This window comes from Prunus persica, chromosome G4 (assembly GCF_000346465.2).
Source record: "Prunus persica cultivar Lovell chromosome G4, Prunus_persica_NCBIv2, whole genome shotgun sequence".
Taxonomy (NCBI): Eukaryota; Viridiplantae; Streptophyta; class Magnoliopsida; order Rosales; family Rosaceae; genus Prunus; species Prunus persica.
The window spans coordinates 3,031,495-3,053,251 of record NC_034012.1 but is presented as its reverse complement, the minus strand read 5'-3'; the positions used below and the strand labels follow the sequence as shown (position 1 = coordinate 3,053,251).

General features: G+C 36.0%; 4 protein-coding genes across 4 annotated transcripts in view; all 4 read right to left on the bottom strand.

Annotated features, from left to right (window-relative positions):
- Window positions 1-1,525, bottom strand: part of LOC109948501 (putative receptor-like protein kinase At3g47110) — a 1,677-nt gene extending 152 nt beyond the window's left edge. Inside the window, exon 1 of the mRNA XM_020561634.1 lies at window positions 32-1,525. Within this exon, the coding sequence (XP_020417223.1) occupies window positions 32-1,525 (1,494 nt within the window). The remainder of the gene's footprint in view (window positions 1-31) is intronic.
- On the bottom strand, window positions 2,084-3,809 carry LOC109948500 (probable LRR receptor-like serine/threonine-protein kinase At3g47570). Its single transcript, XM_020561633.1, has 3 exons — window positions 3,253-3,809; window positions 2,582-2,653; window positions 2,084-2,382 (listed from the first exon to the last, which is right to left on the bottom strand). The coding sequence occupies exons 1-3, from the start codon at window positions 3,800-3,802 to the stop codon at window positions 2,084-2,086; spliced, it is 921 nt and encodes a 306-aa protein (XP_020417222.1). The 5' UTR covers window positions 3,803-3,809.
- LOC18780860 (LRR receptor-like serine/threonine-protein kinase EFR) lies at window positions 6,886-11,510 on the bottom strand. The gene is given in 5 exon segments (XM_020561631.1): window positions 6,886-7,314; window positions 7,316-8,934; window positions 9,659-10,018; window positions 10,154-10,225; window positions 10,883-11,510. Coding segments are annotated over 5 exon segments (3,108 nt in total).
- On the bottom strand, window positions 13,563-19,178 carry LOC18778794 (probable LRR receptor-like serine/threonine-protein kinase At3g47570). Its single transcript, XM_020561629.1, has 5 exons — window positions 18,107-19,178; window positions 17,397-17,468; window positions 16,907-17,266; window positions 14,262-16,259; window positions 13,563-14,143 (listed from the first exon to the last, which is right to left on the bottom strand). The coding sequence occupies exons 1-5, from the start codon at window positions 18,651-18,653 to the stop codon at window positions 13,722-13,724; spliced, it is 3,399 nt and encodes a 1,132-aa protein (XP_020417218.1). The 5' UTR covers window positions 18,654-19,178; the 3' UTR covers window positions 13,563-13,721.

The following is a 21,757-nucleotide window of genomic DNA, read 5'->3' as shown; positions in this document are numbered from 1 at the left end:
AAGTAGTTGTTTTCGTTAATCCATTCGTGGCCTTTAGAAGTTCTAGGTGTGAAATTCTTTTCCAAAGAAGTTGAGGCAACGAGGTAGCCTCTCCTGCAACTTGCACATTTCTTTTCCTGCGTAGTACAAATATAGATATGGAGGCCACTAGTAGAATTACTGATATGATCCCTGGGATGATATATTTAGCTTTCTTCCAATTTGGTTCAAGTGTAGTATTTTTGCATGGTGGAACATGAAATCGGGGTGCACCACAGAATGCGCTGTTTGAGACAAATGATTGAGCAGAGAAGTTTTGGAATGGTCCACCCGTTGGAATTTCTCCTTGGAGCCGGTTGAAAGACAAATCCAGATACTTGAGAAGTGACAGAGCTTCTAAAGACTTGGGAATCACTCCAGATAGATTGTTTCTGGATAAATTCAAGAGTTGCAGGCTTAGCAAGTCTTGAAATGAACTTGGAATAGGGCCTTCCAAATTATTATTTGCCAAGGAGAGATTAACTAGATCCTGAAGACCGCCAATGGTGCTTGGTATAACACCAGATAAATTGTTATTTGATAAATCTACCTCTACGACAACTTTCAAGTTTCCAATATCTTGTGAGAGAGGTCCAATTAGAGAATTGGATGATAAGTTTACTTGTAAGATATAGGCAAGTCTCCAAAAAGTAGATGGTATTGTGGAACTCAACAAATTGGACCCTAGTGATAGATATCTTAGAGATGCGGCTAGATTACCCAAGCATGAAGGTATAGAACCAGAGAGCTGATTACTAGCCAACTGTAAGTTAACGAGGTTATACAGTTGACAAAGTTGATATGGGATGTAACCTTGCAATTTGTTGTAATTCAAGTTCATACCTTGGAGATTTCCAAGTCTTCCTAATGAAGTTGGAATTGATCCACTCAATTGATTGTTTTCGAGGTCTAAGGATATCAAGCTGCTTAAGTTGCCAATACCAATGGGAATGTTACCCCTCATGCTGCAGTTTCTTAAACTAATATGTTGAAGCGTCGATGTAGAGAAATTCGAAAAGAAATCATCAAGTGTGGCATTTAACGGATTAGCGTCCAAGCTTAGTTTTGTTAAACTTCTAAGATTAGCCAAACAAGAGAGAGTGGTTGCTTCTGGAGTCGAAGTATCAATCGCCAAATTATTCTTTGATAACCTAAGTAACTTAAGGTTTGTCAAGGCACATAGCGTGGTTGGAATAAACCCTGTAAATGAGTTTTCGCCCAAGTCTAGCGCCGTGAGCATAGAAGCACTGGAGAGGTTGGGGATTACTCCGCTGAGGTCAGTTGCTCCTATATAAAGGACTTGTAGGTTTGGAAGCCCAAGGCCTATGTTTGCTGGGAGGCTACCTGATAGCTGAGTAAAAGAAAGTGAGAGTTTTATCATTGTGGAGATATTGAAGACTGAGGACGGGATGAGGCCATTGAGATTGTTAACTCCTAATGACAAAAACTCTAAATTTGGAAGATCACCGATCTCGTCTGGTATAGTGCCTGCCACAATTTCACGCATTAGCATTAGTTGAAAAGAATATTGACTTGGATAGAAACAGCAATTCATTCTATTTTTTTTCTATCGTGGAGATATTGAAGATTGAGGATGGGATGAGGCCATTCAGATTATTAATCTAATATAACGCTATCTACTCATAAATATTTACACGGAAATATTTACAACAATAAAATGTCACACTCTAACGCTATCAAATCTCTAAAAAGTTTTGTGTTTGAACCAAATTAAAAAATCTGGCCATAATTTGGGGATGAAAATATATGGTTTACAAAATGTCATATTCCCTTTGAGCAAAACACGTTTTTGTTTGCATGTCTTTACACCTCTTCTTCTTTTTTTATTCTTACTTAGATAAATATATGGTTAAACTTAGATTTGAACATATTGACTTAGATAAAACGTTTATTAGGCAAGTCAATATGTTATTTTCTAATGAATTTCCCAGAGATTTTGACAAAAAAAATTGTTATATTTATGATTAACTATCTCGCTCATTTACTAAAATATGCAACCAAAATAAAAAAAGATAAATCATAATTGAATCAACATAGTGAAATATCAATTACCCGTCAAAGTATTGTAGCCAAGGGATAAAAGCTTCATCATTGTTAAGTTCCCAATATTTTTTGGTATGCTTCCACTGAAATTGTTTTCCTCCAAATTAAGGAAAAGAAGCTCTCTGCAATGGCATAATTTGGATGGAAGTAGACCATCAAACTGGTTGCGACCCAAATTCAAGATTTGAAGACTAGGAAGATGTTGGCATATATTATCTGGAAGACCACCACTCAAGCTGTTGTCATATAGAGTCAACTCAGTCAAAGAAGACATGTTGACAACAACCACAGGAACAGGGCCTTTTAGGGCATTAAGCTGCACATACAACTTTTCCAGCTGATGTAAAAAGCCGATCTCTTTTGGAATTTCTGAAAAATCATTAAGATATATGCACATTTATATGTTAAACTCATGTTTTATGCATATATAATGCACTGCAACAAAAGCGGAGTCATATATAACTGTATCACATCAAGGGAATGCAACAAATATATATACCATTGAAATTGTTGGAGTCAAGGTATATCTCCTTCAACATTGTTAAGTTCCCTATTTCTCTGGGTATCACACCTGTTAAGTATGACAAACAAAGACTCAGAATACATGTAAATAAATGAAATTAGAAAAAACTTCACTCTACATAATTTATAGAAAAGCTGTCAGAGTGGCTATTTTGGAGGAAAAATAAAACTCTCAACTAGTCACTTGGTCACTTTCTAATTGATTTATTAATATGTTACATTTTTTTCACTTGAAGGTACAATATGGAATTTTTCTATAGTATTAAATTTGAAGGGTGTTTTTTATATTTATAACATATCATGTTATAATGGTCCTCCATGTGAACTAATATTTACAGTCTATCATCCATGTCTTTATCCCCCAACGCCCAACATGTACTCACTAGTTTCATAAATGTAAGTTTTGTAAAAACTTTCTGAGTATATAGGAAAAAAAAAAAAACAACATTATAGACTCAATTGTTCTTAAAATTAAAAACCAAATATATAATCGATTCAAGTGAGAGTTTTTTTTAGTATTGGATGACTTGTAAGTGATTAAAAGTAAGACTAATTTTATAAAGGAAAAAAACATATTAGGCTTATAGATTAATAACAAGATGTTGAAACATAATGACAATAGTGTAGATACCTTGTTGGCACACGTACCTGATAGTTTGTTAGCGCTTAGATTTATGTCTTGCAATGTAGACAAGTTGAAGATAGTCGAAGGTATGGTACCTGAAAACTGATTGCCATACAAATCGAAGCTTTGAAGTTTGGGGAAGGACCCAAACCACGATGGAATGGATCCCATAAAATTGTTGAATCTGAAGCTAATCAACTTCAGGCGACGCAAATAAGACAATTCATGGGGCAAACTACCATGGAAGCTGTTATTTTTGAAGCTTAGTGCAACAAGGAATGAGAGGTTGCCTAAGTGTGGTGGAATGGTGCCTGTGAAACTCATATACGAGAGATTCAATGATGCTACTCTGAGGTGGCGAGCACCACAAGTAATGCCAACCCAGTTGCAGACGGAGGTGGTGGTTGACCAGTTGACCAAGATGTTGTGAGGATCACTAGTGATATGAGATTTCAGAGCAAGAAGAGCAGACTGGTCTGTGGTGATGTTGGTTTGTGTTGCACCTACTGTACATATAGAACTGTGGTGTACCAGCAACAACGTTATTGACAAGAGGAAACGACTTCTCTCCATGAGCACAGAAAACAGACAAGTTCCTTCCAACCACGAAGTGTTTTTCATTTTCTTTTTTCCCCCCGGGATTGAAAACCTGAAATGATTGAATAATTTGTTGCAGTGCCAATTTATAAAGGCAGAACAAGTTGACAAAGATTGGGATTGCACCCTGGGGGATGAAATTGGCGGGTAGCCAAAAGCAACGACTTAGACTTGTAAGAAAGGAAGAATGGACAAATGGATTTAACGAAAGGAACTTACTTGGAAGTGGTCTATTCGTTTGTCTGTTTTTGCTGGTCTATTCATTGCAACGACTTAGACTTAGACTCAGGGCCGGCCCTGAGGCATGGGCACGGAGGGCGACGGCCATGGGCCTCCAATTAAAGGGGCACCAAAATTTTATATATGTGTATTTTACTTCTTTGTTTTTGTCATTTGCTTCCGAAGTGGTTAGCATGATTATTTTACTTCTTTGTTTTGTCATTTGCTTCCGAAGTGGTTAGCATGATTATTTTACTTCTTTGTTTTTGCCATTTGCTCTACCCAAAGCATTTTGCCCATCACATCTCCATGCCTCTGCCGTCCAAAACTTTTTTTTATGTTTCTCATTTATCTCTGTTCTTCCCTCCTCCCTTTTTTTGTCACTGATTTTCTTCATCCTCTTCTTCCTCTCCTCTCCCCTCTCCGATTCTCTTTCTCTTTATTTTTTCTTCTCTTGTTCTCTCTTATTTATCTCTGTCTCTCTTTCCCCTTCCACTTTCTTTCTTATTTCTCTTTTGTTCTCTCTTGGTTTTGTTAAAAATAAATATAAAGTGTTCAACCCTTCTTGATTTGGGAAACCAAAGAGTCTGTAGAGATTTTGACCAAAAAAAAGGTCTGCAGAGGTAGAGAGAGACAAATATGTGACAATCAGGTAGAGAAAAAGTCAAGCATTTTTTTTTTTCTCACCATCCCAATATGAGAGAGAGAGAGAGACAGACAGACAGAGAGACAGACGTAGAGAGAAGTAATGGAACTATGAAAACAAAACCAATCAACATTTGGGAATATTCCAAACATAATTTATGCTAACAAACCCTCTCCAACCAATTTTTTCTTTCTTTGTTGGTGACTCTTAATTCAAAGTTAGACAAGATACATAGTTTTTTTTTTTTTTTTTTTTTTAAAATGAGAACCAGATACGTAGTTAAGGTAGGTGGATTGGTTTGTCTACACAAATTCAGTTGGGCTTAGGCCCGTCATTCTCATATATATATATATATATATATATATATATATATATCACGTGTGTATGATTTGAGCTTTTAGGCTAATAGCTCTAAAAAGGGCCCAAACCTAACTCGTTTGTTTACACACACTACTACAAAATTATAAAACCACGACACTAAATAAACGACAGTAAAGTTTAAAATCGTCATTGTGTTTTAAAAGACGACGGTTTTATAAAACTGTCGTAGTATACCATCTTATACACCACTAAAATCAATTTGGGTTTCAAAACACGACGCTTGTAAATTACAAACGTCATCTTTTAAAACACGCTAGCTCTTTTTTCTTTTGACGAAACACACTAGCTTCTTAAGAGAGTTCGCTCTAGACCTAAGGCCCCGTTTGGTTCATGGGAAAGGAGGCTTGGAATGGGAATTCAATTGCTTTCCCATGTTTGGTAAGTCTAAGCATGAGAAATGGTTGCCTGACAATGGGAAAGTAGAGGGGAAAGTGAAGCCCTCCTCTTAACTTATGTTTTGTTTTCCCTCCTCATGGAAAAGTTTAGGAAAATGAGTCAACATTCAATGCACAATTTTCATGACTATTTTGTCCCTATGAACAATTTATAATTACAACGTACGTATCATTAAATGCATTCTTTTTTAATTTGATTTAATATGGATATAATTGAAAAATTATACAAACTTTGTTTTCCATTCCTACTCAAAACAAACATGGGAAATGAAACAAAGTGAAATCTCCCGGTTACTTTCCCTACATTACCAAATGTGGATAAGGAATCTTTCATTCCCATTCCTTGGGAAATGACATGGGAAGTGATTTCCCCTCAAATCTATTCCGTGAAACAAACGGGGCCTAAAAATTTTAGATTTCCCCCAAGCTCGAAAACATTCACTCCTGAACTCTTGTGGCGCCCTCTCAACTCTCAAATCTTCCAAATTTTCCTCATCTCTCTCCCTCCCTCAACTCTTGCCCTCGACCAGACCTCCAAGAGAGACTCCTCTGTCGAAATCGATAACCCAACTTCGTCATCAAATCTCTCTTCCCTCGGTAGTCGTTTGTTACTGGTACAAGACCTAGTGGTTTCGATTTGAAATCCTGAAACGACGGCGTTATATGAGCGACTGCAGAGAAAAGTCACAGCACAAGGTAACAGTGGTTGTTTCAGACTTGGCGGCTGCCGCTGTAGTCCGAAGCATCAAGCTTTTCAATATGCTGTGCAATTCAAATGTCGTCGGCATCGTAGTGGCAGTGGGAGATCGCCATCGTCTGCACCGTCGCTGGGTTTGCCACCAACACCGCGATGCATCATCTGGACGTAAGTATGAGATTTCAATTCCGCGATGGTCAAGTCTCCAATCATCCAACTTAAAAGAACACTGCTCATGCCATTTGTACAATTTCATTTGTTTTTTAAAATTCCGATTTCACTTATGGGTCTTAGATTTATGTTGATTTACGAATTTTTGAAGTTTTCGTTTATTTTCCTATTAATGACTTAGTTTTTCTGTGCCATAACACAACAGCACAAACCCTCCTATCATACTGATACCATAACAACAACCAAGACTAGTATTATTCATTGTATAATGAATATTGCTACTCTTACTACATTTGTATACCACATTCTTATACCATTTTATGTGGCAACTGAGGTGGACAGCCACATCAATTAAAATTGTTTAATATTTTCTTTTATTTTATGATTCATTCCAGTGTTTGTTTTTCTAATTGTCTTAATTAAAATGCACTTCATTGATTTAATTGATATGACATATAATATGGACATGCCACATCATGTGGTATAGAAATAATAAGTCTACACACTCCACCATACTCTGCCTTAATTATGAATATATATTAAATAAATATTATGCATAATTAAAGAAAGCACGTATAGAATTGAAAGATATTAAATTAGCAAGTACATCACCTGGAGCCATATACCCAACAGTGGCTAGAGTCATGGTTTGGGTAATAGAATCTTCTCCACCCAAGAGTTTTGCAATTCCAAAATCAGCAACATGTGCAACCATATCATCATCCAGTAGTATATTGCTTGGCTTCATATCACAGTGCAGAATAGGTATTGAATAACCATGGTGTAGGTATTCCAGTGCAAATGCAGCATCTATCATTATGTTCAACCTCTGTAAGATATTCAAAGAATAGTTTTGAGAATATAACCACTTGTCCAGGCTCCCATTAGGCATGTAGTTCAGTACCAAGGCTTTGAAATCAAGTTCACTGCAACAGCTGATGATTTTGATAAGGTTTCTATGACGAATATTGCTTAATTAGCATTTCACATTCCCTATCAAAACTCTTGAAATCCCCTTCTAGCTGTAAACTGAAAACCTTTACTGCAACATCTATTCCATCTGAAAGCGTCCCTTTATATACTGAGCCAAAACCCCCACTTCCGAGTAAGTTGTTTTCGTTAAATCCATTCGTGGCCCTTAGAAGTTCTAGGTGTGAAATTCTTCTCCAAAGAAGTTGAGGCAACGAGGTAGCCTCTCCTGCAACTTCCACATTCCTTTTCCTGCGTAGTACAAAGATAGATGCAGAGGCCACAAAGAGAATTACTGATATGATCCCTGGGATGATATATTTAGCTTTCCTCCAATTTGGTTCAACTGTACCATTTTTGCATGGTGGAACATGAAGTCGGGCTGCACCACAGAGTGCTTTGTTTGAGACAAATGATTGAGCGGAGAAGTTTTGGAACGGTCCACCAGTTGGAATTTCTCCTTGGAGCCTGTTGAAAGACAAATCCATATACTTGAGAAGTGACAGAGCTTCTAAAGACTTGGGAATCACTCCAGACAAATTGTTTCTGGAAAAATCCAAGAGTTGCAGGCTTAGCAACCCGTCAAATGAACTTGGAATAGGGCCTTCCAAATTATTATTTGCCAAGGATAGATTAACCAAACCCCGAAGACCCCCAGTAGTGTTTGGTAGGATACCAGATAAATTGTTATTTGATAAATCTACCTCTATCACAACTTTCAAGTTTCCAATATCTTGTGAGAGATGTCCAATTAGATAATTGGATGATAAGTCTACAGACAAGATATAGGCAAGTCTCCAAAAAGTAGATGGTATTGTGGAACTCAACGAATTGGACCCCAATGATAGATATCTTAGAGATGCGGTTAGATTTCCCAAGCAAAAAGGTATAGAACCCGAGAGCTGATTACTACTCAAAATTAAGTAAGCTAGGTTATCTAATTGACATAGTTGATATGGGATGTACCCTCGCAACTTGTTATCATTCAAGAACAAACCTTGGAGATTCCCTAGTCTTCTCAGTGAAGTTGGAATTGATCCACTCAATTGATTGTTTCTCAGAGTCAAGGTTACCAAGCTGCTAATGTTGCCAATACCAATGGGAATGTTAGCCCTCATGTTGCAATTGTATAAATAAATATATTGAAGCGACGATGTAGAGCAATTCCAAAAGGAATCATCAAGTCTGGCATTTAATGGATTTTCTGGCAAGGATAATCTTGTCAAACTTCTAAGATTAGCCAAACAAGAGAGAGTGTTTGCTTCTTGAATCGAAGTATCAATCGTCAAATTATTATTCTTTAACCTAAGCGACTGAAGGTTTGTTACGGCACATAGCGTGCTTGGAAGAAACCCTGTAAATGAGTTTTCGTTCATATCTATCGTGACAAGCGCAGAAGCATTGGAGAGGTTGGGGATTACTCCGCTGAGGTCAGTTGCTCCTATATAAAGGTATTGTAGGTTTGGAAGCCTAAGGCCTATGTTTGCTGGGAGGCTACCCGATAGCTGATTAAAAGAAAGTGATATTTCGCTTATCATGGAGATATTGAAGATTGAGGATGGGATCAGGCCATTGAGATTGTTGCCTTGCAATGACAACATCTCTAAATTTGGAAGATCACCGATCTCGTCTGGTATAGTGCCAGCCACAATTTCACAAACATTATAGCATTAGCATTAGTTGAAAAGAATATTGACTTGGACAATTCAATCTATTTTATTCTATCGTGGCCATTCAGATTATTATCACCGACTGCAAAAGACTCTAAATTTTAAAGATCACCCATCTCATGTTTAACTTATAGTTCCTGCCACAATGTCACAACTGTTGCATGTTTAACTTTATATGAATTTATGTAATCTAATATAACGCTATCTACTCGTTCATAACCTTTAGTATAAAATGTCACACTCAACATTAATTAATACAACAATATTTACACGGAAATCTCTAGAAAGTTTGTGTCTGAAACAAATTAAGAAATCGGGCCATAATTTGTGGATGAAAATATATGGTATACAAAATGTCATATTCCCTTGAGCAAAACACGTTTTTCTTTGCATGTCTTTATACCTCTTCTTCTTCTTTTTCTTCTTACTTTGGTTAACCTTAGATTTGAACATATTGACTTAGATAGAACGTTTATTAGGCAAGTAAATATGTTATATTCATGATTGTAAACCCTATTCGATTCTAATGAGTTTTCCAGCGATTTTGACAAAAAATTTGTTACATTCATGATTAACTATCTCCCTCATTTACTAAAATATGAAAATAGTTAAATATAATTATGCAACCAAAATAAAAAAGATAAATCATAATTGGACCAACATAATTAATGAAATATCAATTACCTGTCAAATTGTTGAGGTCAAGGAATATCATCTTCATCATTGTTAAGTTCCCAATATCTTTTGGTAAGCTTCCACTGAAATTGTTTTTCTCCAAATTAAGTTCAAGAAGCTCACTGCGTTGCCATAATTTGGATGGAAGTGGACCATCAAAATGGTTAACACCCAAACTCAAGATTTGAAGACTAGGAAGATGTTGGCATATATTGTCTGGAAGACCACCACTCAAGCTGTTGTCATATAGAGTCAACGTAGTCAAAGAAGACATGTTGAAAACAACCACAGGAACGTGGCCTTTTAGGACATTAAGCTGCACATACAACTTCTCCAGCTGATGTAAAAAGCCGATCTCTTTTGGAATTTCTGAAAAATCATTAAGATATTATGTGCAAATTTATATGTTATAAACTCATGTTTTATGCACATATAATGCATTGCAACAAATGCGGAGTCATATATAACTGTATCACATCAAGGCAATGCAACATATACATATACCACTGAAATTGTTGGAGTCAAGGTATATCTTCTTCAACATTGTTAAGGTACCTATTTCTCTGGGTATCCCACCTGTTAAGTATGCCAAACAAACACTCATAATACATGTAAATAAATGAAATTAGAAAAAAAAAAACACACACTACATAATTTATAGAAAAGCTATCAGAGTGGCTATTTTGGAGGGAAAAAAAAACTCTCAACTAGTCACTTGGTCACTTTCTAATTGGTTTATTAGTTAAAAAAATTTCGCTTGAAGGTACAATATGAAATTTTTCTGTAGTATTAAATTTGAAGGGTGTTTTTTATATTTATAAAATATCATGTTATAATGGGCCTCCTTGTGAAAAAGGTCATAAATATTCTCTATTATTTACAATCTATCATCTATGTCTTTATCCCCCGACACCCAACCACTTTTATCATTTGTAGCCTACAACATGTACTCACTAGTTTCATAAATGTAAGTTTTGTAAAAACTTTCTAAGTATATAAAAAAATATTTATTAAAAAAAAAACATTATAGACCCAACCATTCTTAAAATTAAAAACCAAATACTAATCTATTCAAGTGAGAGTTTTTGAGTATCGGATGACCTGCAAGTATAAAAAAATTAGCATAATTTTCTAAAGAAGAAAGCATATTAGGCTTATAGATTAATAACAAGATGTTGAAACATAATGATAGATCAACAATAGAGTCTAGATAGCTTGTTGACACAAACGTACCTGATAGTTTGTTATTGCATAGATCTATGTCTTGCAATGCAGACAAGTTGAAGATAGTCGTAGGTACGGTACCTGAAAACTGATTACCAGACAAATGGAAGCCTTGAAGTTTGGGGAAGGACCCAAACCACGATGGAATGGATCCCATAAAATTGTTGTATGCAAAGTCAATCCACTTCAGCCGACGCAAATAAGACAATGCCTTGGGCAAGGTGCCATCGAAGCTGTTGTTTCTTAAGTCCAGCTCAACAAGAAATGTGAGGTTGCCGAGGGGTGGAGGAATGGTGCCGGAGAGTCCCATGTAAGAGAGGTTCAAGACTGAAACTCTGAGGTGGCGAGGGCCACAAGTAACTCCAACCCAATTGCAAACGGAGGTGGTGGTTGACCAGTTGACCGAGATGTTGTGAGGGTCACTAGTGATATGGGCTTTGAGAGCAAGAAGAGCAGACTGGTCCGTGGTGATGTTGGTTTGTGCTGCACCTACTGTGCCTATAGAACTGTACTGCAGCTGCAGCACCAGCAAGAAGGTGATTGACAAGAGGAAACAACTTCTCTCCATGACCATGAGCACCGAAAACAGAGAAGTTCCTTCCAACTTCAAATTCATATCCCCAATAAACATCTCCATCTGTTGACTTCCTTTTTGTGAATGTTTTCATGAGACTATAATACGAAAACTGTACTCTCATCTCATCTACTCGATGTGTATATGCATCAAATTTCAATACAAAACAAAGCATATATGGTAGAAAACAATTCCATGATAGCAAGCTCGTGGACTAAATTTGCAAGCAGTTAATTGCTCAGACCAGGGCCAATTTCCGTTAGTTTTTCGCTTTGTTGGGCTTAGGCCTGTATATATTTATTAATGCTGCCAAAAGGTTGATAGTTCAATGGTAAAGTATTTACCTAGTAGTTCAAACATCAATAACACATCTCCTTTCCCTTCCAAATTTTGAGTAATAATAATAATAATAATAACTTGTGAATGTGACTAATTTCAGTTTGGTCACAAAATATTTTTCAATATTAGGACTTCATTATAAATGTGTATTGCATTTAGCTTTTTTGATGTACACATCTATATATGTATATATACAGCTGGTAGACAATACTTCCATTCATCTCAACATCTACAAATCCTTATCAGGGAGGGCCTAAGCATAGGTGGACAAGGAGGTTGCCTAGGGCCTTCAAATTTTATAAACCTCTACATATACATATGTATGTTACTTTAAAAATATCATATTGATAATATATTAAGCTCAAGTATTGCTTTTTTTAAAAGCCAAATTATTTACTCTAAAACTAAAACAAGGAAACTCAATAAAGGACCAATTATTTAAAAGTTAAACCAATTTAATTAACTTAGTTGAATAGGTTAACCTAGCAGCATATACATTAGCATAAAAAAAGAGAGGCTTGTTTGTAGCTATGGTCCCTCAACTACTTGGAGTTACATTTTGGTCACTCAACTCTAAAAATAGTTATAGCGATCTAGGGCTCGTTCGTTCCTGCCCAAATTTAATAGGCTTGGTCCGGGCTTGAGAAAGTTCATCGGGCCGAGCCAGGCTAAGCCCAACGGGCCAGGCAGAAATGGGCCTACTTCATTCAAAAAGAAAAAGAAGAAGAAGAGGAGAAAGAAACAATGTGTCATTCAAAAAGAGGCACTCAGCTGCATTATAATTAAATATTTTAATATTTCGGGATATATCTATACACATATTGTATAAATTTCGATAATATTGAAAAATATCGATGTTGATAATTTCGTTCACACTTCAGCAATATTTTGTCAAAATATCGCTATAATATCGAAAATATCGATGTAATGGAAAAAAAAAACAAAAAGAAACACAAAGCACACAATCGAAGGGGATTCGAACCCCTGCTATTTCACTCATCCAATGCCTTAACCACCATGTTGTTTATGTTTTTGCGATTATACTCAAAGGGGAACTCTATGTGGTACTAAGTCACTCATGTATCTTACCATATAATCTATAAATTGTAAAATATTGTAGTGAATCATTATATATATGATTTTGATGTGTTTAATCCTCTTTCATTAATTACTACATATTTTCTACACTTATAGTGTTTGTCAGCTCGCTATATAATAAACTTAAATCAGTTAAAGTCATCATGCAATGCATTCCCTTCAAAAAAATTTTAATAAACTAATAGATAATTAACTAAATAAACATCCTCCAAAGTTTCAATAAAAATTTCCCAAGTTTTTCTTATAATTTCCATAGTTTTCATTCAATTTTTATCGATATCGATAATATCCCGATATTTCCATATTTTTGGACTACCAATATTTCTGATACTATCGATAGTTTAGACCTTGGTTGTTTGTGCTCATGGCTGGATATTTGCCTTTCCATGACCAAAATGTTATGTTGAGTAATTTGCTTTGTTGGGTTTAGGCCTGTCATATATATATATATATATTACGTGTGTATGATTTTAGCTTTTAGGCTAATAGCTCCCAAAAGGCCCCAAACCCAACTTGTTTGTTTACACACAACAAAAATTGGGTGGGACGCTTGGCTGCCGTAATCAGCCGTTGTTTGCCTCTTGACATGGTGAAAGCAGCAGTGGAGCTCCCAAGAGATCGTGGTTGCAGCCACAACACAACAAAACAAACCCTCCTATCATACTGATACCATAACAACAACCAAGACTAGTATATTATATATATAATAAGTCTACACACTCCACCATAAAATTAGTCTGAAATAAAGCGGCATGCCTTCCTCTATATTGTCTAAATAAAAGACTGAAATTGAATCAAATCAAAGTGCATGAAATACATGTCATAGGATAGGACCTATTAATTGAAGCGTTGCTGAACAAGAGGACGGTTTAACAGCACACCTCTTCCTGCAGCACCATCCTTCAAAAATTTTGTCTTGATTTTGTTAAGTGTGGCTACAGCTTCTTTCATACTTATCCTCTCTTCTGGTGATTCTGCACAGCAAGTAAGAGCTAATCTCATAATGGCTGATATGCAATCCCTCTTCCTCACATGATCATCATCTTCCTGCTCTGTCCCAATCCCAAGCAAATTGGCATCCACAACTTCATCTATCTTTGCATCTGGTAATACTAGTGAGTTTGCAATCCATTGCTTTAAATTCATTTCCCCGTCAAACATCTCATCTGTTGGCTTCCTTCTTGTGAATGTTTCCATCACTACAATTCCGAAACTGTACACATCCCCTCTTGTTGAAACCATTCCTTCCAATCCATACTCTGCATTATGAATTATACTTATATATTCATGTGTATGAATATATATTAAATGAAAATTATGCATAATTAAGGACAGCACGTATAGAATTGAAAGATATTAAATTAGCAAGTACATCACCTGGAGCCATATACCCAACGGTGGCTAGAGTCATGGTTTGGGTAATAGAATCTCCTCCACCCAAGAGTTTTGCAATTCCAAAATCAGCAACATGTGCAACCATATCATCATCCAGTAGTATATTGCTTGGCTTCATATCACAGTGCACAATAGGTATTGAATAACCATGGTGTAGGTATTCCAGTGCAGATGCAGCATCTATCATTATGTTCAACCTCTCTAATGTATTCAAAGAATAGTCTTCAAAATACAACCACTTCTCTAGGCTCCCATTTGGCATGTAATTCAATACCAGGGCTTTGAAATCAATTTCACTGCAACAGCTGATGATTTTTATAAGATTTCGATGACAAATATTGCTTAGAATTTCACATTCTCTATCAAAACCCTTGAAAGCCCCCTCTAGCTGTAAATTGAAAACCTTTACTGCAACATTGTTCCCATCTGAAAGTGTCCCTTTATATACTGAACCAAAACCCCCACTTCCAACTAGGTTGTTTTCGTTAAATCCATTTGTGCCCCTTAGAAGTTCAAGATGTGAAACTCTTCTCCGAAGAAATTCAGGCAAAGAGGTAGCCTCTCCTGCAACTTCCACTTTCCTTTTCCTGCATAGTACAAAGATAGATACAGAGGCCACAAAGAGAATTATTGATATGATCCCTGGAATGATATATTTAGCTTTCCTCCAATTTGGTTCAAGTGTACCATTTTTGCATGGTGGAACCTGAAGTCGGGCTGCACCACAGAGTGCTTTGTTTGAGACAAATGATTGAGCAGAGAAGTTTTGGAACGGTCCACCAGTTGGAATTTCTCCTTTGAGCCTGTTGAAAGACAAATCCATATATTTGAGAAGTGACAGAGCTTCTAAAGACTTGGGAATCACTCCAGACAGATTGTTTCTAGATAAATCCAATTGTTCCAGGCTTAGCAAGCCGTCAAATGCACTTGGAATAGGGCCTTCCAAATTATTATTTGCCAAGGAGAGATTAACCAAATCCTGAAGACCCCCAATAGTGCTTGGCATAATACCAGATAAATGGTTATTTGATAAATCTACCTTGATCACAACTTTCAAGTTTCCAATATCTTGTGAGAGAGGTCCAATTAGAGAATTGGATGATAAGTACACATACAAGATATCGACAAGTCTCCAAAAAGTATATGGTATTGTGGAACTCAACAAATTAAACTCCAGTGATAGAGTTCTTAGAGACGCGGATAGATTTCCCAAGCAAGAAGGTATAGAACCCGAGAGCTGATTCCTACCCAAATATAACTCAAATAGGTTATCTAGTTGACAAAGTTGATATGGGATGTATCCTTGCAAGTTGTTACCATCCAAATACAAACTTTGGAGATTCCCTAGTCTTTCCAGTGAAGTTGGAATTGATCCACTCAATTCATTGTATCCCAGGTATAAGGATACCAAGCTGCTTAAGTTGCCAATACCAATGGGAATGTTACCGCTCATGATGGAATTGGTTAAATCAAAATATTGAAGCTTGGATGCAGAAGAGCAATTCCGAAGGGAATCATCAAGTCTGGCATTTAACGGATTATTTTCCAAGTATAGCTCTGTCAAATTTCCAAGATTAGCCAAACAAGAGAGAGTGTCTGCTTCTGGAGTCGAAGTATCAATCGTCAAATTATTATCGTCTAACTGAAGCGACTGAAGGTTTGTTAAGGCACATAGCGTGGTAGGAATAAACCCTGTAAATGTGTTTGTGCCCAATTGAAGCTTGGTGAGCATAGAAGCATTGGAGAGGTTGGGGATTGCTCCGCTGAGGCCAGCTTTTGTAAGATAGAGGTGTTGTAGGTTTGGAAGCCCAAGGCCTATGTTTGCTGGGAGGCTACCCGATAGCTGATTAAAAGAAAGCGACAGTGCTCTCATTGTGGAGATATTGAAGATTGAGGTTGGGATGAGACCATTGAGATTGTTATCTCCGAATGACAAAATCTTTAAATTTGGAAGATCACCGATCTCGTCTGGTATAGTGCCTGCCACAATTTCATCACAAACATTGTAGCATTAGCATTAGTTGAAAAGAATATTGACTTGGATTGAAATTGCAATTCAATCTATTTTATTATATCGTGGAGATATTGAAGATTGAGGATGGGATGAGGCCATTCAGATTATTACCACTGCCTACAAAAAGACTCTAAATTTTAAAGATCACCCATCTCATCTGGATTTATATAATCTAATCGTTCATGACCTTTATAGTATAAAATGTCACACTTATAATATTAATTAATACAACAATATTTACACGGAAATCTCTAAAAAAGTTTTGTATTTGAAACAAATTAAGCAAAACACGTTTATGTTTGCATGTTTTCCTCTTCCTCTTCTTTTTCTTTTTTTTTTTCTTTTTTTTCTTCTTACTTTGGTTAACCTTAGATTTGAACATATCGACTTAGATAGAACGTTTATTAGGCAAGTCAATATGTTATATTCATGATTGTACGTAAACCTTGCTATTCGTTTCTATTGAATTTTCCAGCAATTTTGACAAAAAAAATTGTTATATTCATGAATAACTATTTCCCTCATTTACTAAAATATGTAGTTAAATATAATTATGCAACCAAAATAAAAAAGATAAATAATAATTGGATCAACATAATGAAATATCAATTACCCATCAAATTGTTGTTGTCAAGGTATATCTCCTTCATCATTGTTAAGTTCCCAATATTTTTTGGTATGCTTCCATTGAAATTGTTTTCCTCCAAATTAAGTATAAGAAGCTCTCTGCATTGCCATAATTTGGATGGAAGTGGACCATCAAACTGGTTGCCACCCAAATACAAGTATTGAAGACTAGGAAGATGCTGGCATATATTGTCTGGAAGACCACCACTCAAGCTGTTTCCATCTAGAGTCAACATAGTCAAAGAAGACATGTTGAAAACAGCCACAGGAACAGGGCCTTTTAGGGCATTTAAGCTCACATACAATATCTCCACCTGATCTAAAAGGCCGATCTCTTTTGGAATTTCTGAAAAATCATAATGATATATGCACATTTATATGTTAAACTCATGTTTTATGCACATATAATGCACTGCAACAAAAGCCGAGTCATGTATAATTGTATCACATCAAGGCAATGCAACAAATATATATACCATTGAAATTGTTGGAGTCAAGGTATATCCCCTTCAACATTGTTAAGTTCCCTATTTCTTTGGGTACCGCACCTGTTAAGTATGCCAAACAAATACTCAGAATACATGTAAATAAATGAAAAAGAAAAAAAAAAACACCACACTATATAATTTATAGAAAAGCTGTCAGAGTGGCTATTTTGGAGGGGGAAAAAAAAATTCTCAACTAGTCACTTGGTCACTTTCTAATTGGTTTATTAATATGTTACAATTTTTTCACTTGAAGGTACAATAAGGAATTTTTCTATAGTACTAGATTTGAAGGGTGTTTTTTATATTTATAAAATATCATGTTATAATGGGCCTCCATATGAAAAAGGTCATGAATATTCTCTATTATTTACAATCTATCATCTATGTCTTTATACCCCGGCACCCAACCAGTTTTATCATTTGTAGCCTACGACATGTACTCTTTAGTTTCATAAATGTAAGTTTCGTAAAAACTTTATGAGTATATTAAATAAAATAAAATAAACCAACGTTATAGACTCTACCGTTCTTAAAATTAAAAACCAAAGACATAATCTATTCAAGTGAGACTTTTTTAAGTGATTAAAAGTTTTCTAAAGAAAAAAAAAACGCATTAGGCTTATAGATTAATAACAAGATGTTGAAACATAATGATAGATCAACAATAGAGTCTAGACACCTTGTTGAGACATACGTACCTGATAGTTTGTTAGCGCCTAGATCTATGTCTTGCAATGTAGACAAGTTGAAGATAGTTGAAGGTATAGTACCTGAAAACTGATTTCCATACAAATCCAATCTTTGAAGTTTGGGGAAGGACCCAAACCACGATGGAATGGATCCCATAAAATTATTGAATCCTAAGCTAATAAACTTCAGGCGACGTAAATAAGACAATTCATGGGGCAAAGTACCGTAAAAGCTATTATTGTTGAAGCTTAGTGCAACAAGGAAGGAGAGATTGCCTACGTGTGGTGGAATGGTGCCAGTGAAACCCATGTAGGAGAGATTCAACGATACTACTCTGAGGTGACGAGCACCACAAGTAACACCAACCCAGTTGCAAACGGAGGTGGAGGTTGACCAGTTGACCAAGATGTTTTGAGGGTCACTAGTGATATGGGATCTCATAGCAAGAAGAGCAGACTGGTCAGTGGTGATGTTGGTTTTTGCTGCACCTGTAACTATAGAACTGTATTGCAGCAGCAACAACGTTATTGACAAGAGGAAACGACTTCTCTCCATGAGCACTGAAAACAGAAATTGTTTTTCGTTTTCCTTTTTTTCCTCCCGAGATTGAAAACTTGAAATGATTGAATAATTTGTTGCAGTGCCAATTTATGAAGGCAGAACAAGTTGACAAAGACTGGGATTGCACCCTGGGGGAGGAAATTCGTGAGTAGCCAGACTTGAAAGAAAGGAAGAATGGACAATTGGGCGCCTGTTTCCACGTGTCTTCACGTCAATCATGATTCATGATATTCCGTCAATCAATCCAGTCAATCATGATTCCTATATGGTCAATCAATCCAGTCTCTTTCGCATAATAAGGGGCCTTCACTTTGATTTTTTTTTTTTCTTCTTCATTTTTTCAGAAATTTGTAATTATCTAGGCACAATGGTCAAGCTAAAGCTAAAGCTAAAGCTAAACCTTTAACTTCAATTTTTATTGGTCAAGCTAAAGCTAATCCTTTAACTTAAATTTTTATTTAATTAAAAGATGATTGATATGAAGCCAAGCTAAAGCTTCCTACATATTTAAGTCAAGGAAAAAATTTCCCACTATCTTTTGGCTTTTGAGTTTTTATTTCCTCTTCATGTCTTTTTCAGAAATATTTAGTTCTCCTTTGTTTTTGGTAATCAAAATATTCAATTATTCAGGCTCAATTATATAAAAAGCTCAATGATTTGAGCTTTTAGCCTAACGCTTGGTAGAATTTATACAATTTCAATTTGTATCGTTTGCTTGGCTTCCTCTTATACCAACTCGATTCAAAGTATGTAAGAAGCTATGAATTTATTTATCGTACTTGTTCCATCCACACATGAATTAAAGACTCAAATTGAATTGAATCGAAGTGCATGAAATATACGCCATAGGATCCATTAATTTACCAGCACATGTTATGCAGTGTCCTTCAAAAACTGTCTTGATTTTGTTGAGTGTAGCTACAGCTTCCTTCATACTTATCCTCTATTCTAGTGATTCTGTACAGCAAGCAAGAGCTAATCTCATAAGAATAATGCTACTCTTACCATATTTGTATACCACATCCTTATACCATCTTATGTAGCAGCTGAGGTGGACAACCACATTAATTAAAATTATTTAATATTTTCTTTTCTTTTATGATTTATTCCAGTATTTGTTTTTCAAATTGTCAATTAAAATACACTTCATTGATTTAATTGATGTGGCATATAATATGGATATGTCACATCATGTGGTATAGAAAATATGGGATAAAAATGTGGTAAGTGTAGCATTACTCATCTCATAATGGATGATAAACAATCCCTCTTCCTTACAAAATCATTATCTTTTTGCTTTGTCCCGAGCAAATTGGCATCCATAACTTCAGCTATTATGGCATCTGGTAATAGTGAGTTTGCAATCCATTGCTAGAAATTCATGGAACATGGAGAATACATTTTTGGGTAATATGGAGCACGTGTAGCCGTTGAGCTTTCACACATGGACTAACCCGCTCTGATACCATAAAGGAAGTTGAGGTTCCACCTCAAAACTAATTGGCAATGGGGGAGTAGCCCAACTCTTTATAAGCCTTTGCTAGGTTTCTCAACTTTCCAATATGGGACTCTTTACATTCACATTCTCACAGTTTCCATCACTACAATTCCAAAACTCTACACCATCCCTCTTGTTGAAAATATTCCCTCCATCCCATACTCTGCAATGTGAATGAGTAATACTTATACATGTGTATGACAAAAAGAAAAATATAAATTAAAGCTTTTCTTAATTAAGGACTATTGGAAATATTAAACTAGCTTGCGAGTGCATCACCTGGGGCCATATACCCAACTGTGGCTAAGGTCATGCTTTCGGTGGTGAAATCTCCCCCACCTAAGAGTTTTGCAATTCCAAAATCCGCAACATGTGCAACCATGTCATCATCTAGTAATATATTGTTTGGCTTTATATCACAGTGCAGAATAGGTAGTGAATAACCATGGTGTAGGTATTCCAGTGCAGATGCAGCATCTATCGTTATGTTCATCCTCTCTAGGAAATCCAAAGAAGAGTTCTCAGAATACAACCACTTCTCGAGGCTCCCATTTGGCATGTAATTTAATACCAAGGCTTTGAAATCAATTTCACTGCAACAACTAATAATTTTGATAAGATTTCGATGACGAATATTGCTTAGCATTTCACATTCTCTATCAAAACTCTTGAAAGCCCCCTCCAGCTTCAAACTGAAAACCTTTACTGCAACATATGTTCCGTCTGAAAGCGCCCCTTTATATACTGAGCCAAAACCCCCACTTCCAAGTAAGTTGTTTTCGTTAAATCCGTTTGTCACCCTCACAAGTTCTAGTTGTGAAACTCTTCTCCAAAGAAGATGTTGAGACAATGAGGTAGCCTCTATTGGAACTTCCACATTCCTTTTCAAGTGTAGAAAGATAGATACGGAGGCCACTAGGAGAACTACTGATATGATCCCAAGGATTATATATTTAGCTTTCTTCATGTTTGGTTCAAGTTTAGTATTTTTGCATAGTGGAACATGAAGTCGGGTTGCACCACAAAGTTCAATTCATTGTATCCCAGGTATATGGATACCAAGCTGCTCAAGTTGCCAATACCAATGGGAATGTTACCGCTCATGATGGAATTGGTTAAAGAAGTCAGGTTGAAAACCAAAGTAGTCAAAGAAGTCATGTTGAAAACAGCCACATGAACATGGCCTTTAAGAGCATTGAACCCCACATACAACATCTCCGCTTGATCTAAAGAAAAGATCTCATTTGGAATTTCTGAAAAAAAATCATTTAACTCATGATTTATGCACATATAATGCACTGCAACAAAAGCACTTATATATATAAAATATGGTCACATCAAGGTAAGGCAATGCAACAAATATACCGTTGAAATTGTTGGAGTCAAGGTGTATCTCCTTCAGCATTGTTAAGTTCTCTATTTCTCTTGGTATCCCACCTGTTTATGTATGCTAAACAAAGACTCATAATACATTCAAATAAAGGAAATTAGAAAGGAAAAAACACCGTGGCAACTATATAATTTAGAGCATCTCCAAGGGAAGAGGTAAAAGAGTAGGCAAAACTCATTTGCCTTGCCACATCAACATTTTCATGTTCTA

What these genes read in the sequence shown, in the direction of transcription:
- LOC18778794 (XM_020561629.1), bottom strand. Translation starts at nt 18,653, where the DNA reads ATGGAGAGAAGTCGTTTCCTCTTGTCAATAACGTTGTTGCTGCTGCAA. An exon ending in AGGCGCTAACAAACTATCAG is followed by an intron (nt 17,469 to 18,106) that starts GTACGTATGTCT and finishes CATACTTAACAG; the next exon opens with GTGCGGTACCCAAAGAAATA. An exon ending in TGACTCCAACAATTTCAATG is followed by an intron (nt 17,267 to 17,396) that starts GTATATATATTT and finishes ATGATTTTTCAG; the next exon opens with AAATTCCAAAAGAGATCGGC.
- LOC109948500 (XM_020561633.1), bottom strand. Translation starts at nt 3,802, where the DNA reads ATGGAGAGAAGTCGTTTCCTCTTGTCAATAACGTTGTTGCTGGTACAC. An exon ending in AAGCGCTAACAAACTATCAG is followed by an intron (nt 2,654 to 3,252) that starts GTACGTGTGCCA and finishes CATACTTAACAG; the next exon opens with GTGTGATACCCAGAGAAATA. An exon ending in TGACTCCAACAATTTCAATG is followed by an intron (nt 2,383 to 2,581) that starts GTATATATATTT and finishes ATGCCCTAAAAG; the next exon opens with GCCCTGTTCCTGTGGTTGTT.